Source organism: Plecotus auritus (genome assembly GCF_963455305.1).
Source record: "Plecotus auritus genome assembly, chromosome: 6".
NCBI lineage: Eukaryota > Metazoa > Chordata > Mammalia > Chiroptera > Vespertilionidae > Plecotus > Plecotus auritus.
The window spans coordinates 86695121-86708799 of NC_137773.1; the positions used below are offsets into that span (position 1 = coordinate 86695121).

General features: G+C 51.3%; 1 protein-coding gene across 3 annotated transcripts; it reads right to left on the minus strand.

Annotated features, from left to right (window-relative positions):
- Positions 1–1834: 1834 nt before the first annotated feature.
- Positions 1835–13562, minus strand: SLC25A23 (solute carrier family 25 member 23). Of its 3 annotated transcripts, XR_013960912.1 has the most exons (11): positions 13268–13562; positions 12099–12225; positions 11435–11522; positions 11034–11145; positions 9598–9756; positions 9360–9512; positions 9055–9162; positions 7899–8066; positions 5684–5834; positions 4829–4910; positions 1859–4702 (listed from the first exon to the last, which is right to left on the minus strand). XR_013960912.1 is itself a non-coding variant. In XM_080674475.1 (10 exons), exons 1-10 carry the CDS (start codon positions 13421–13423, stop codon positions 4518–4520), a joined length of 1407 nt encoding a protein of 468 aa, XP_080530601.1. In that variant the 5' UTR covers positions 13424–13562; the 3' UTR covers positions 1835–4517. The 3 variants fall into 3 exon arrangements, 2 of the variants coding, with proteins under 2 accessions (XP_080530601.1, XP_080530602.1); XM_080674475.1 differs by lacking the exon at positions 4829–4910 and having other exon boundaries at positions 1835–4702; XM_080674476.1 differs by lacking the exons at positions 4829–4910; positions 9055–9162 and having other exon boundaries at positions 1841–4702.
- Between the last annotated feature and the right edge of the window lie 117 nt (positions 13563–13679).

A 13679-nucleotide genomic window follows, 5' to 3' on the forward strand; every position in this document is an offset into this window, starting at 1 on the left:
CAAGAGGTTTGCCTACCAGCAATCATGTGGGAGGTTATAAATTTGCCTTGTAAATTTGGGTCCTGTGGATAATGAGGTCACAGAGGCCTTTGTGACCTAGCTGGATAGGGTGGGCAGAGGGTCTCCCCTCACTCTGCTCATCCCTCTAAACCTGTGAATGTGTTATGTTACATGATGGGGGTGTGTTATGTTTGCAAATGGAATTTAGGTTACTAATCAACTGATAGGGGGATGGACAGATAATTCTGGATCAACCTAATGGGCCCAAGGCACTTTCATGAGTCCTTAAACAGGGAAGAGGGAGCCAGAACAGTTGGTGTAGGAGTCATACAATGTGAGAAAGACTTCAAGGCCATCACTGCCTTTGAGGATGGAGGGAGGGCCACTAGCCATGGAATGCAGGCGACCTTTAGAAGCTGGAAAATGCCTGGAGGCTCCAGACGGAGCCAGCCCTGATGACAACTTAATTTTGTCCCAGAGAGATCCATGTCATGTTTCTGCCCTCCAATATAATACATTGGTGCTGTTTTAAGCCACCAGGTTTGGCGTCATTTGTTACAGCAGCCATAGGAAACTAATACAGTGTTTCATTGTCATGGCAACAGGAGATGAAAGTGAGAGAGAATGGGACAGCTCTGGAGCTTGAGGGAGAGGGACACAGTTGATCTCCCAAAAAGACAGGAATAGGTTTGGAGTCAGGAAGACCTGAGTTTGAATCTCACATCATACACTTCTTGCTGTGTGACTTTGGAGTACCCACCTTACATCTCTGAGCTTCAGTTTCCCCATCTGGAAATTGGAAGTAATGATAAACTCTACCAGATAGTGTTGTCAGTAGGATCCAACAAGAGTCTTCATTGAGGGCATCTCCATCCTCCCAAGTTCTTTGAGGGCAACTCCATCCCTCCTCCCTCCCCCCCCCCCCAAAAAAAAACACCCCTTTATTTTGTAGGCGGGGAAACTGAGGCTTAGAAAGAGAAAAGAAGCCTGTCTGGTGCCACACTGCATGCCAGTTGCAGAGCCTCCTAAATCCCAGCCATAGCATCATGGGATATAATAATGCAGACACAAAAATGGACGTTAACTGATCCAATTAAATAAACTTAAAATGCTGACACTCTACGTAAGCATGGTGGTAGGAACACTGGTAGTGCTAATTCCTTGTTGAAAGTTGTGTATATTACATAACGATTTTTCTGGTGGCATGACTCTGAGATAGCAATATCCTTTGACCCACTCCCGGGAATTGATGCTAAGGACATAGTTCAAAGGAAGTAAAAATACAGAAGTTAGCAAGGTTTGATCCCTTATTTGAGTATGTGGAAAATCATATCTGTGGATGTGCGTATGTATCGGTGAGCTACTGCTACATAATAAATTACCCCCCTTCCCCCCCAACACACACACACCACAGCAGCTCAAAATGCAAACAAGATAGTAGCTGCAGTTCACTTATAATCTAATCCTGGAAGTGATATACTGTACCGTCAATTCTGCTGTATTCTCTGGCCCAAACAAACTCACTTTGGAACAATGAGAGATAGGATTATACAAGAATGTGAATACTAGAGGCAGAAATCATTGGGAGACATCTTGGAGGGTGACTATCACGGTCCACACAGGAGAGTTGGGACATGGAAAGACAGGGAGAAAGTGGAATGCTGGGTCTACAGCCAAGGAACACCAAGGATTGCTGGCAGCCACCAGAAGATGGAAGAGGCAAAGAAGGGTCTCCCCTGGAGTCTTCAGAGGGAGTATAAGCATGCCAACACCTTGATTTCAGACGTCTACCCTCCAGAACTGTGAGAAAATAAATTTCTGTTTTTGTGTTTTTAAAAATTTCTTTATTGTTGCAAGTATTACAGATGCCCCCCTTTCCCTATCCCCCATTGACCCCCCTCCATAAATTTCTGTTGTTTTTATTCATGATAACCAAAAGGTGGGAAAAATCCAAGTGTCTACTGATAGATGAATGGAGCATCCAGACAGTGGAATATTACTCAGCCTTCAAAAGGAAGTAAATTCTGACACATAGTACAACATAGATAAATTCTGAGGCCATTATGCTCAGTGAAATAACCCGGACAAAAAGGACACATACTGTGTGATTCCTTTTACAGGAGGTCCCTAGAGTCAGATTCAGAGACAGAAAGTAGATGGTGGGAGCCAGGGGCTGGGGGAAGGGGAGTTAGTGTGTAATGGGGACAGAGTGTCAATTTGGGAAGATAAGAAAGTTCTGGAGATGGATGGTGGGGATGGTTGCACAACAATGTGAATGCATTTAATACCACTGAACTGTACACTTAAACATGATTAAAATGGTGTGCTCACTTTAGCAGCACAGGTACTAAAACTGGAATGATACAGAGATTAACATGGCCCCATGCACAAGGATGACACAGATTCATGAAGCAGTCTATATCTTTAAAAAAATGATTAAACTGGTAAATTTTATGTTATGTGTATTTTACCACAATACAAATATATCAATCTAAAATGTGTTGTTTTAGGCCCCATTTGTGGTAACTTGTTATGACAGCCCCGGGAAACGAATACACTTGTGTAATTAGGAACAATATGAAAACGATTAGAAGGGCTCCTGCATATGGACTTCTCCTTGCCCCACTTTACAGATATGGAAGCTGAGGCTCAACAGAGTCATTTCTTGGTCTCCTCCAGCTGTGAGTGATGGAAGATGGTCCATGTCCTTTTCCTGTGGGTAGTTTGAGGGTATCCCACCTCCACCCGCCCCTTTCAGTAAAAACCACAATGAAAAGAGCTTAGAAATGTATTCCTTTTGTTCTTTTGCTTTGAAATAACACATACAGGCAGGGATGTGGGCATGGTATAGGTGGGGAGAGGTGGAAGTGTTGGGGAGGTTCTTTACCCACCACAAACAGTGGTTCCTCTTCTGTAGTCCTTTAATGGGATTCTCCAAGGACTTGGGAGGAGTGGAGGAAAGGGTCCCCCAATTAAGAATCCAACTATAAAGTGCAGAATGTATATGGGGGTGTTGGGGCTTGGGTTAGTTGCAGGGGAGGTGAGGGAATGTCTGCTCTTCTCCATAGGAAAGTAGACCTGGAGTGAGTTCTGGGGGGTTGATTCGTTTTTGCATGATCAGAAGGATGGTCTGTGTAGACAAACCTGCTCTTGGCTTCCACCTCTGAAGCCCGAGGAGAGGCTGGTAGTGCTGAGGCTGGGGGAAGGTCCCCTTAATGTGTCCCCCACATCAGATTGCCTCACTGCCAGCCCCCGAGAAAGAGCAGCGGGACCCTCCAGAGCACCCAGGCTCTGGGGGTTATCGGCTCATAAGGTGGGGAGTGGAAGACGCTGCAGAGGGTTGGGGGGAGCATTGGAGGGAGCAGGGTCCCCATAGGGCCAGAGGTATGGCCATGCTGGGGAAGTGGGGAGATCCAGTATCTGTGCAAGGCATGAGGGGGCATCTAGCCATATCAGGACATTGAACAAGTCCCATGGGTTTTCTGGAGCCAGCAGGCCAGGACGTGAAGTTCCTACAGGCTCCCAGGTCCGTGTTGTGGTGGGGAAGGTCTCTGGGCTCTCATGCGTGTCTGGGTTAGGGGACATATGGGGCCATTTTGCTGTGATTAGCCTACTGGGATCTAGATGTGGGATCTGAGCCAGTGTCTGGGAGGATTCAGGTCAGAATCCAGGGGCTAAGGAGGTGGGATCCAGTGCCTGGGAGTGTCAGGGTCTGTTTCCTGTGGGTGGAGTTTCAGTATCCAGGGCCTGCGTGAAGGGATTAGAGAGCCAACAGCTGCAGTTTGCCAGGACCCAGTCGCTCTGCCACTGGGCTCTCATGATTGTGGTTTTAGGAGCCAGGAGCTGGTGTCTCAGGGCTTGTGGATCTGGAATCCCGTGGGCTAGGGGCTGAGGGTGTACTGGTTTAAATGTAGGGATCTGGCAGTCAAAGCAGAGGGATCTGGGACCCAGTGAGGTAAAGGGAGTCAGGAATCCACTGGCTGGAATGAGGGGATCTAGGATCCAGCAGTGGGGGTCCCAGGATCTGGGCATTACATGGCCAGGAACTGGTGGCTGAGGTTTCTTAATATTCAGGATCCAGTGGCCAAGCTTGGGAATCCAGGGATTAGAGCGTGGAGGTCTGAAATCTGCCAGTGGGGCTGGGGATCTGGGATCTAGTGCTGTAGGAGGACACTGGATCTGGTGCCTGAGGGAGCTTGGGTCTGGGTGCTTAGATATAGGGATATGTGCTCCTGTGGTTAGGGTTTCAGGATTCATTAGATGAGTTGTGGGGGATCCAGTGGTTAAGACATGGAGGTCTAGGACCCAGTGTGTGTGTGTGTGTGGTGGGGGGGAGGGAGACAGGGAAACATGGGATCCAGTAGGTGGGACGTGGGATGCAGGACCTAGAGGATGAAGTATAGGGATCCTGTGGTTTGAGTGGGATCCATTGGCTGGGCCATCAGTCTCCAGTGGTTGAGGTGTAGGGGTCATCATGATTGAGGTGAGGAATCTTAGTGAGGGCGGTTCTGGGTCCCTCACCTGGATGTGACCCCCAGAGCCTGCTTCATGTTCTCGTAGACCACATAGGAGATGCTCACAGCTGGGATAACCTTCATGAAGTTGGGGGCGATGCCCCTGTAGAGGCCTGGTATGCCCTCCTGGGACAGGATGTGACGGAGCAGACCCAGCATGGAGAGCTGGGGGGCGCCCTCGATGGAGGCTGGGAGGGGTAGAGGCCAGGTCAGGTCAAAAGTCCCCCTCTCCCTTCCCCCTCCCACCCCTCAGGGCTGGGCCAGGTGGCAGTTACATCAGGATAAAGGAAGGTGAGACTAACAGCAGGACCTACCACTCAAGAGTCAGGACTTCTACTGGCCTTGGAATGGACTGTTCACCTTTTCACTTCAATCTGGAGGGCCCAAGTTTGGGGACTATTCAAAACAGAGCAGGTATGAGTGTGTGTAGTGGGAGAGGGCACAGTAGTGTCCTCTTCCTGGAGTGATTCGCACCCACTTCTCCCAGCTAACTCTTACTCATCCTTGCAACCTCCATTCTAAAGCCAGTTCTTCATGGAAGCCCTCCTGGGCACCCCAGTCTAAGTCAGGCTCCTTTTCCCCTTTATTCAACCCTAAATCCATAGTCAATTGTGGAATGGCTTATTCGGCATCTTTCTTCCTCTCCAGCCTGTGAACTACATCTGTCTTATGCCCTGATAATCCTTCAGTGAAAATCATGGAACATAAACGCTAAAATTTCCTGGGAAATTCTCAAAATAGAGTCAGGGATAGTAGGGAAAATCAAGGAAAGAACCCGTGCAAGAAAAATACAGAGAAACACAAAATGATAACCAGCCTGGCCCTGCCCCTCCTTAACCCGTTCCTTACCTTTCCTCATTAACCCAGCCTTGCAAATTAGATCTCGAATTACCAGCCCAAATATGCTGAAGTCTACCAAATGACCTCCCAGCTAAGATTGCTAGGGCCCTTCCAGTGCTCATTGCATCTGCTCTCCTAGTTCAGGCAAAGGGCTCCCATTCCAATGTGGGTACACGGAGGCCCAGAGAAAGGTTGAGAATTGGTTGGGCCATCCAAATCCAGGAGTATGTCTGCCTGGAATTCTACCTACCCAGGAGAAAGAGCTGGGGAAGTGGAGGTGGGACCCAAATTGTGAGACCTTTCCACCCATCCTCCCACCCAGGCCTCACCTTGGGCCTGCATACGGGTCCGGATCAGGGCCAGGGGGTAACTGGCTATCTGGCCACAAGTGCTGGAGATAGTGCCACAGGCCAGGAGTACGAGGATGCCCGGGTCAGCCGAGTCGTGGCTATATTGCTGGAGCCACCGGTTCTTCAGGGTCTGGGGTGAAGAGGGGAATAGGGTGGGTTGAAGGTGGGTGACACTAAGGCCTTGGCTTCAGAGACCTCGCTATATCCCATGACAGCTAGTTCAGCACTTTGTACCCCTAAATGCAACACAATTGTTTTACCTGCACCCTCACTTAGTCCCCACCTCTGTCCTTTATGGTATATGGAATGATGGCCCCTCTAGTCCCTGGATCCTGTGAATATGGAACCTTACAAGGCAAAAGGGACTTTGCAATGGGATTAAGTTAAGGACCTTGAGATGGGAGATGATCCAAGAGTATTCAGGTTGGTTCAATGTCATCACAAGGGTCCTTATAAGAGTCAGAGAAGCCCTAACCGGTTTGGCTCAGTGGATAGAGCGTCGGCCTGGGACTCAAGGGTCCCAGGTTTGATTCCGGTCAAGGGCATGTACCTTGGTTGCGGGCACATATCCGGTGGGGAGTGTGCAGGAGGCAGCTGATCGATGTTTCTCTCTCATCGATGTTTCTAACCCTCTATCTCTCTCCCTTCCTCTCTGTAAAAAATCAATAAAATATATTTTTTAAAAAAAAAGAGTCAGAGAAGCCCTGGCCAGTGTGACTCAGTTGGTTGATGTTGTCCCGTGCACCGAAAGTTTGCTTGTTCGATTCCCAATCAGGGCACATGCCCAGGCTGTGGGCTTGATCCCCAGTAGGGGGCATGCAGGAGGCAGCCAATTGATGTTCTGCTCTCACATCGATGTTTCTCTCCCTCTCCTTAGACATTCCCAGACCTTCTTTTTTGTCCACTGCTACTTTTGATTACATAGCCAGCTTTATTACCTTCTGAAAGTGCATCAGGATCTAAAATTACGTGTTTGCTGGTTGACTGGCTTCCTAGTTTGTTGAAGTGATTTCCAGGAGGGCAAGGGCTGTGTTTTTCTCATTTGATAGAGCAGCCTGCCCAGTGCCCAGCAAATATGGCTGCTTAAACAAATGCATGCATGAATGAATGAATGTATGAGTAAGTAATGGCCATGTTTTATTTAACTCCATAGATGCTGGGTGCTGGGAGGGCAGGTATGGATGGCAGATATAGAGGATCTTAGATCAGGTCCAGCTCCATAATTTGCAGGGCCCAGTGCAAAATAAAAATATGCGAGATTCCTATTCAATAATTTTTAGGAATTTCAAGATGGCAACAGCAAAGCTTTGAACCAAGTGAGGAGCCCTTCTGAGTCGGGGTGCATGGTTGGGTATCCATGAAGTTGACCCTTCCCTGGATACAAAGACTTTGTGGGATGTCTGGGAACATCTGGGGCTGTGCTAACTAGAGAGAACCTGGTGATCCCACCAGGAGAAGGTAAAAGCAATGGGTGAGGCTTGTGGAAGAGAAACAGCAAAACTCCCTATTCTTGCCTAGATGGATGTGGCTCAGCGGTTGAGCATTGACCCAGGAACCAAGAGGTCACTGGTTCAATTCTCTGTCAGGGCATATGCCCAGGTTGCGGGCTCCATCCCCAGTGGGGGGGGGGGGGGGTGTGTGTGCAGGAGGCAGCTGATTGATGATTCTCTCTCATCATTGATGTTTTGATCTCTCTCTCCCCCCCCTTCCTCTCTGAAATCAATAAAAATATATTTTAAAAAATAAACAAACTCTGTTCTTGCCTTTCCTGATAAAGATACTGAAATGCTGGTCACAGGGCGTGGATTTTATGGTGACACAGATGTTGAAATGGCAGGCTCTGAGAAAGACATTGGCCTGGAGATATAGGCTGGGTCTAAGACAAGCTTTGGGGCAAAATGGGCACCTTTGAAGCTCATCTTTGCCTGCTCTCATAATTCTATGAGCTGGAAAGGGTCCCGACTACATTGTGTCCTGAGACCCCGGAAGGCCAAACTGCAGTGGTAAGTGAAAAAGTGAGGATATCTAATGCCTGAAAGGGTTCCCCAGGATCCCCAGGTCCGTGGTGCTTCTCTACCCCAGGATTGTCTCCCCTGGTTCTGGAGGTCAACTGAGTCAGCCCCACAGGAATGGGTGGCCCGCGGGAAGATCCCAGAGGGAGGAAGAAAGGAGAGAGGGGCAGGCTGCCACAGACCTCGTAGACAGCCAGGTCGATGCCCGCGTAGGGAATGATGCCCAGCACGTTGGGCAGGTAGCCATGGTAGAAGGCACGGGGCCCTTCTCGCTCCATAATCCGCCATGCACAGTCCAACAGCCCCTTGTACTGGCCCGTCCGGCGAAGGGTCAGCCGTGTCTTTAGTACCTGGGGAGAACCCGGTTATCCCTGGAAAGTTGCCTCTGGAATCACTACATCCAGGAATGAAGATACCTATAAATAGCTACTCCTGGAAGGAGATACCCCGAGAATAAGTGAATTTAAAAAACCGCTTTCTCTAGAATCTTCTGCTATCTCTAATCTCTATACTTAAAAATGGTTACATGTGGCAGCCACTGCTAACAGTCTTCCAATATCATGGTCCCTTCTCCCTTAATAAAAGAAACCATAATTTTCAGGAAATTTTGGCCCCATAGCCTTTAGAAATTTCTCAGTTTCCCTAGGCGTAGGGCCATGTGATTCAGCCCTAGCCAATGAAACAGAGGCAGAAGGAGAAGAGGTATGTATAACTTTCGAAAAGCATCCTTAAAGGCAGGGAGATGTTCTTTTCTTTGTCTATTCTTCCTTCTTGGCTGGAATGTGGATGTGATGACTGGAGCAAGAAGTCATTTTTGTCCACAAGGTGGATGCTACATGTTGGAGGTGGTGGAACAACAAGATAGTGGGAAGGAGCCTGGGTCTCTCACACTTTGAAGCCACATGCCAGCACTGAACCACTCACCTTTAGACTTCACTTATGTAATTTGAGTTTTTCATCACTCAGAATCCTACCTGACGCACTACACAACCTAAAACCTAAAATGATTTCTCTGAAAACACGTTTACCTAGAAATGATACCCTTGGGAACAAGCATTTTGGAAATCAACATCCTTAGAAGAGGTATATCCATAAATGGCTTCTCCCACAATGGCTGTCTAAACAGTTACAACCAACACCACCATTCCCAGAAGTCACATCTCAAATTGCAATTCCCAGAGAGACTAGCCATGAAATAGCACTGCTGTAATGATCTACAGTCTAAGTCAGGGAGAGGCAAAGTTATAATCCCAATGCTTATCACACCATGAAGAGAAATGATTATTGCAGGCCTCCCCACCCTGCAATGGGGCCTCACTCAGGGTCCCCCCTTCTCACCTCCATGGGGTAAATGATGGTTTGGGCTGTGGCACCAGCCAAGGATCCAGCCACAAAGCGCTCCTGCACATGCAGTGTCTCCTGCTGTCCCCGAATGGCCCGCTTGAACTGAGGGTGGGAGACACAGCGGTGGGCAGGACCTCAGGGGGTGAGCTTTCCATGCACTTGGACCACCCCTTTACTGTCCTCCTGTCATGGGCATCATGCAGGGGAACAGATGCGCACTCCTGGGGACCTGCAGACATCCCCTACCCCCAAGCCAATCCTGTGAATCCTAACTCATGCCTCCCCACAATTGCCCCCACCTGCTCGTAGGCCATGAACTTGATAGCTGACTCAGGTGCAATCTTGAGCACATTGATCCCATTGCCACGCCATAGAGAGCGCACGCCCCCCTCTTGGATCATGTTCCGTAGGCCCCCAAGGATGTTCAGCTGGTTGGTCTTGGAGGAATGGACCTATGCAGGGAGACAAGGTGATTTTACAGTCCCTTCCAGGGGCCCAGATCTCAGGAAGAGGGTGCGTCTCTCCAGGGCCCCTTACCTGCATGAAGACCTTGAGGCGGTCCAGAGGGGCTGTGCCTGTCCGTGACACAGCGCCCGCCACTGCACCGGCCACCAGCTGCTTCCACCACATGCCGGTCAGCTTCTCCTGCTCTGAAAACTCATCAGGGATAGTCAGGCACTCGCCAATGTCCAGGACCTGAGGATACAGAGGTGGAAAGATGTAACACAGCTCTAAACAGGGGTGTCTCCAAGAATCCTCAGACACCCAAACAGTCCATCAATGAATCTTGGAGAGCCCAGGTGAACCCTACCAGATCCCACCAAAACATCCTAGTCAGTTGTCTGTTTCCCATGTAAGATCCTAATATCCCTCCTTGGGGACTTTGACCAAATCCCATTGAAGGATTTGCCACATAAAGATCCCTCCAGCCAAAACCGGTTTGGCTCAGTGGAAGAGCGTCAGCCTGCGGACTGAAAGGTCCCAGGTTCGATTCCGGTCAAGGGCATGTAACTTGGTTGCGGGCACATCCCCAGTAGGAGGTGTGCAAGAGGCAGCTGATCGATGTTTCTCTCTCATCGATGCTTCTGACTATCTATCACTCTTCCTTCCTCTCTGTAAAAAATCAATAAAATATTTAAAAAACAAACAAAAAAAAAAAAAAAAAAAAAAAAAAAAAAAAAAAAAGATCCCTCCAGAGCCAATTGGATCCCTCTGAAGGATCCCACTCAAGGTTCTCCCACATAAGGATTCCAGAAGATCCTTCCAGGGCCACACAAGATCCTACAGGGGACCTCTCATATAAGGTGCCTAGCAGATCCCTCCCAAGCTCTCACCAAATCCCATAGAGATTTCTTCCACAGAGATAACCCCTCCTCTAGAGTCCTCCTATAAAATTCCCAACCAAGCCCCTCCATGAATCCCCTCGTGAATTTCTGGACCTCCCAAGAAGATCTCACCATATCCCACAAATGGATCCCTTCCAAATGCCATCAGTTCCTACCAGAAACATTGTTCAGGAATCCCCTCTCCACCCCCAGGAAATGGCAATCTAGAGCACCCCTCCCCAATTCCTGTGGATCCCACTGGAACCTCTGGAGGCAGTGGCTTCTCGTCTTTTCAGCAGCAGAATCCTTAATTGAGGCATTTAAAAACCAGAAGGGGAGCTGCGTGGGTTGAGGGTAGGAGGCCAGGTGCCCTATTTGGTGAGCTCTTTCCTCCCTGTGCTCCCAATACCCACAGCCTGCTCCCAGAGGCCCCTCAGGAAGTCTCAAGGGCTCCAATCAGATTGCAGAGACCTCCCCAAATGGGTCCTAAGCCCCTCAGTTCTGAATGGAGGGAAAGAGGAGCAGAGTCTCCTTCCTTGGCTGCTCCCAGTGGCTCCTCCTTCTAGAGCATCCTGACCCAGTCCCTCCGTGCCCTGGGGAGACCTGAGCTAGGCCCCCAGGGGAGGAGGAAAGCCACCCCCACCTCACCGTGGAATGCTTCCAGAAGTAGAGCACGTCTTCCATATTCTCCAATGAATGCAACAGGAAGTGGTCACGCCATTCCTGCCAGTCGATAGTCATAGTGCCATCACGGTCCATGCTGGGGGGTGGGATAGAATCAGTGCCTGATGCTGGGGGGTGGGTTGGAATGAGGTTCTGGTTGGATTTGGGGGTAGGCCAAGCTCGACTGCACTGAGAGCTGGCCATTTTACAGTGGGGAAAACTGAGGCTCAGAGAGGTGAAGCAACTGGCTCAAGATGGACTTGACTCCAAAGCTCAACTTTTCAGCTCCATCCACCCTGGTACTTGGTCTGGGGCCCAGAGGCTCGAGGTAATCAAGGGATCCCAGGGGCCAGAGTTATCTGGGATTCTGGACTCCAACTACTCACCTGTGTAGAATTTTCTGTGCCTGCTCCAGAGAGATAGAAATGCCCAGAGCTCGGAAACTCTGCTGGATCTCAGAGACATCGATGTGACCTGGGAACCAAGGTGGGGAAGGGTGTGTGTGTGTGTGGCGGGGGAGGCCCTGGGACCGAGGAGCAGTGTAGTTTGAAATGGGAGTGGTTTAGCAAGACCAGGGGATCCAGAAACCTGGGTGAAGTTTGTGGCAGGGTTGGAGAATCCCTGCCCCATTGGGATCAGAGAAGTGGGACTGGGCAATGTTGGGGGATCCTCTGATCCATGAATAAATAAAGATGTGACTGTAGGGGTAATTATGGGGCTCCCTACACCACAGAGGATCAAGAGGTGATATTGGAGACCTAGAAGATACTATGGGGAGGAGGGTCTCTGTTCCATAGGGAATCCAGGAGCAATAGGCAGGATCTTTGTCTCTTTAAAAAATCTAAGGGTAAATAATAGGGGTCGCACTCCAGGAAGAGAAGGTTTGATGGGCTGGCTGGGCCCCAAACCACCTAGCTGGGGGTGAGGAGGGTTCCCAAAATAGCTTGTGAGTCATCAGGGAGAAGCGGGCCTTACCCCTCCTCCTGGCATCACCAATTCTATGCCCATTGGTGTCTCCCAGGCTCCCACAGCCCCATCCCTGGGCCTTACCATCCTGATTCCGATCCAGACTGTGGAAAAGAAGCAGCAGGCGCTGTTCCCGCTCCTGCAGGTATTGGGTAAACTCTTCAAGGTCCAGCCCGCCATCTGTGTCAGCACCACCCTCTGGGGAGAGGCCCTGGCAGGGGGGGAGGGACAAAGGGAGCTCCAGGAGGCTGCTCCCCATCTGGAGAGGGCATAGCCAGCGTATGTCCCAGGAACCCAGGGTCCCTGGTGCCTAGAGGACAGGGACAGGGGCATTCACCCCTCCCTCCGTCAGCAAGCTGTCCAAGGCCACAGTAGGGCTCTGAGGTGGATAGCGGTTGTCCAGTTTTCCCGGATAGCAAACTGAGGTTCTCCAAGGTCAAGTAACTCATTCAAGGTTACCGAGTTGGGAAGTGGGAGGTAGCACTGGGCTCTTGTCTCTGAAAGCCTGTCCTCCCAGCTGTCTTACAAAAACCTGGCTCTATGGCAGTTTCAGCAGCTCCCCTTAGAGACAGCTCTGGGCAATGTGGGGCAAAGACAGGTCCAAGCTGAGCGGCTATGGGGCCTGTGCTTTCCCGCTGGAAAGTGGAAGGTTGGACTGGAGGTGTCAGGATGCTACAGAGCCACCCCGGTAGCATCTGGGGCTACAGGTGTGGGGGACACCTGCATTGGCCCAGGGGCAAGTTCATGCTTTGATAGGTGCATCCACAGAGGAGGTGGCTTTGGACAGGATTGGGTCCCTGGCTGGGACAGCCTGGGGCACTGAGCCAGGTCTGGGAAAGGGCAGGAATGTAAACAAAGAGGCTGGGGCAACTGGTGGGGAGGGCAGTGGTGGCTCAGAGGTGGGGGAAGGGGAGAGCGTGTCTCCGGGGGTGGGAGCAGGGTATGTCTTGGGCTGGGCAGAGTTGACCCGAGAGTGTGTTCGGGGCAGTGGGCAGGAAAGCAGACCAGACTCTCTTCTCTGGAAGACATCCCCTGCCTCTGGGGGACGAGGGTGGGGACCCCAGCCCCGTTCAGAGCGAACTTGTCAGGCCCAGATACGGGTGGGCAAGGGGAAGGGAACAGAGCCGCCCAGGTTGGGCACAGGTGCTGGAGTCCAGCCACAGGCAGTTCCCGGAGGCTCCCGGCGCTCCATTCAGGGTCTCGGGTTACCCAGCGCCCGCGGGGCGCCAGCGCGGCTCGCCTAGCAGGGGTACCTGTTGGGCGCCGCGGTCCGGGTCGCCCCCACCCAGCCGGGCCAGCCCCTGGCGCAACTCCTGCACGTCCACGCGGCCGTCCTTGTTACGGTCCAGCTCCTCGAAGAGGCGACCCCAGCGCTGCCGCCGCTCTGCTTCACCCGGGCCCCCCCGCATGGCGCCCTCCGGGGGGGAGGGAGGCCCGGCAGCGGCGGCCTCAGCCGGGGCTTCGCGGCACCCCCTCCCCCCCGGGGCCCCACAGGGCCAGCTCCGCGGCCACCGCTACAGCAGCCTCCGAGCTGCCGGCCTGGCTCGGGCACTGGTTGGAGGCAGTGACTGCTATCCGTCACCGCCCGCGTCAGAACCTGCGTCGCCTTCCCGACCCTCTGGGGGAGGAGCTGGGGCGGAGCTGGGGGCGTGGGGAGGGTTGTCA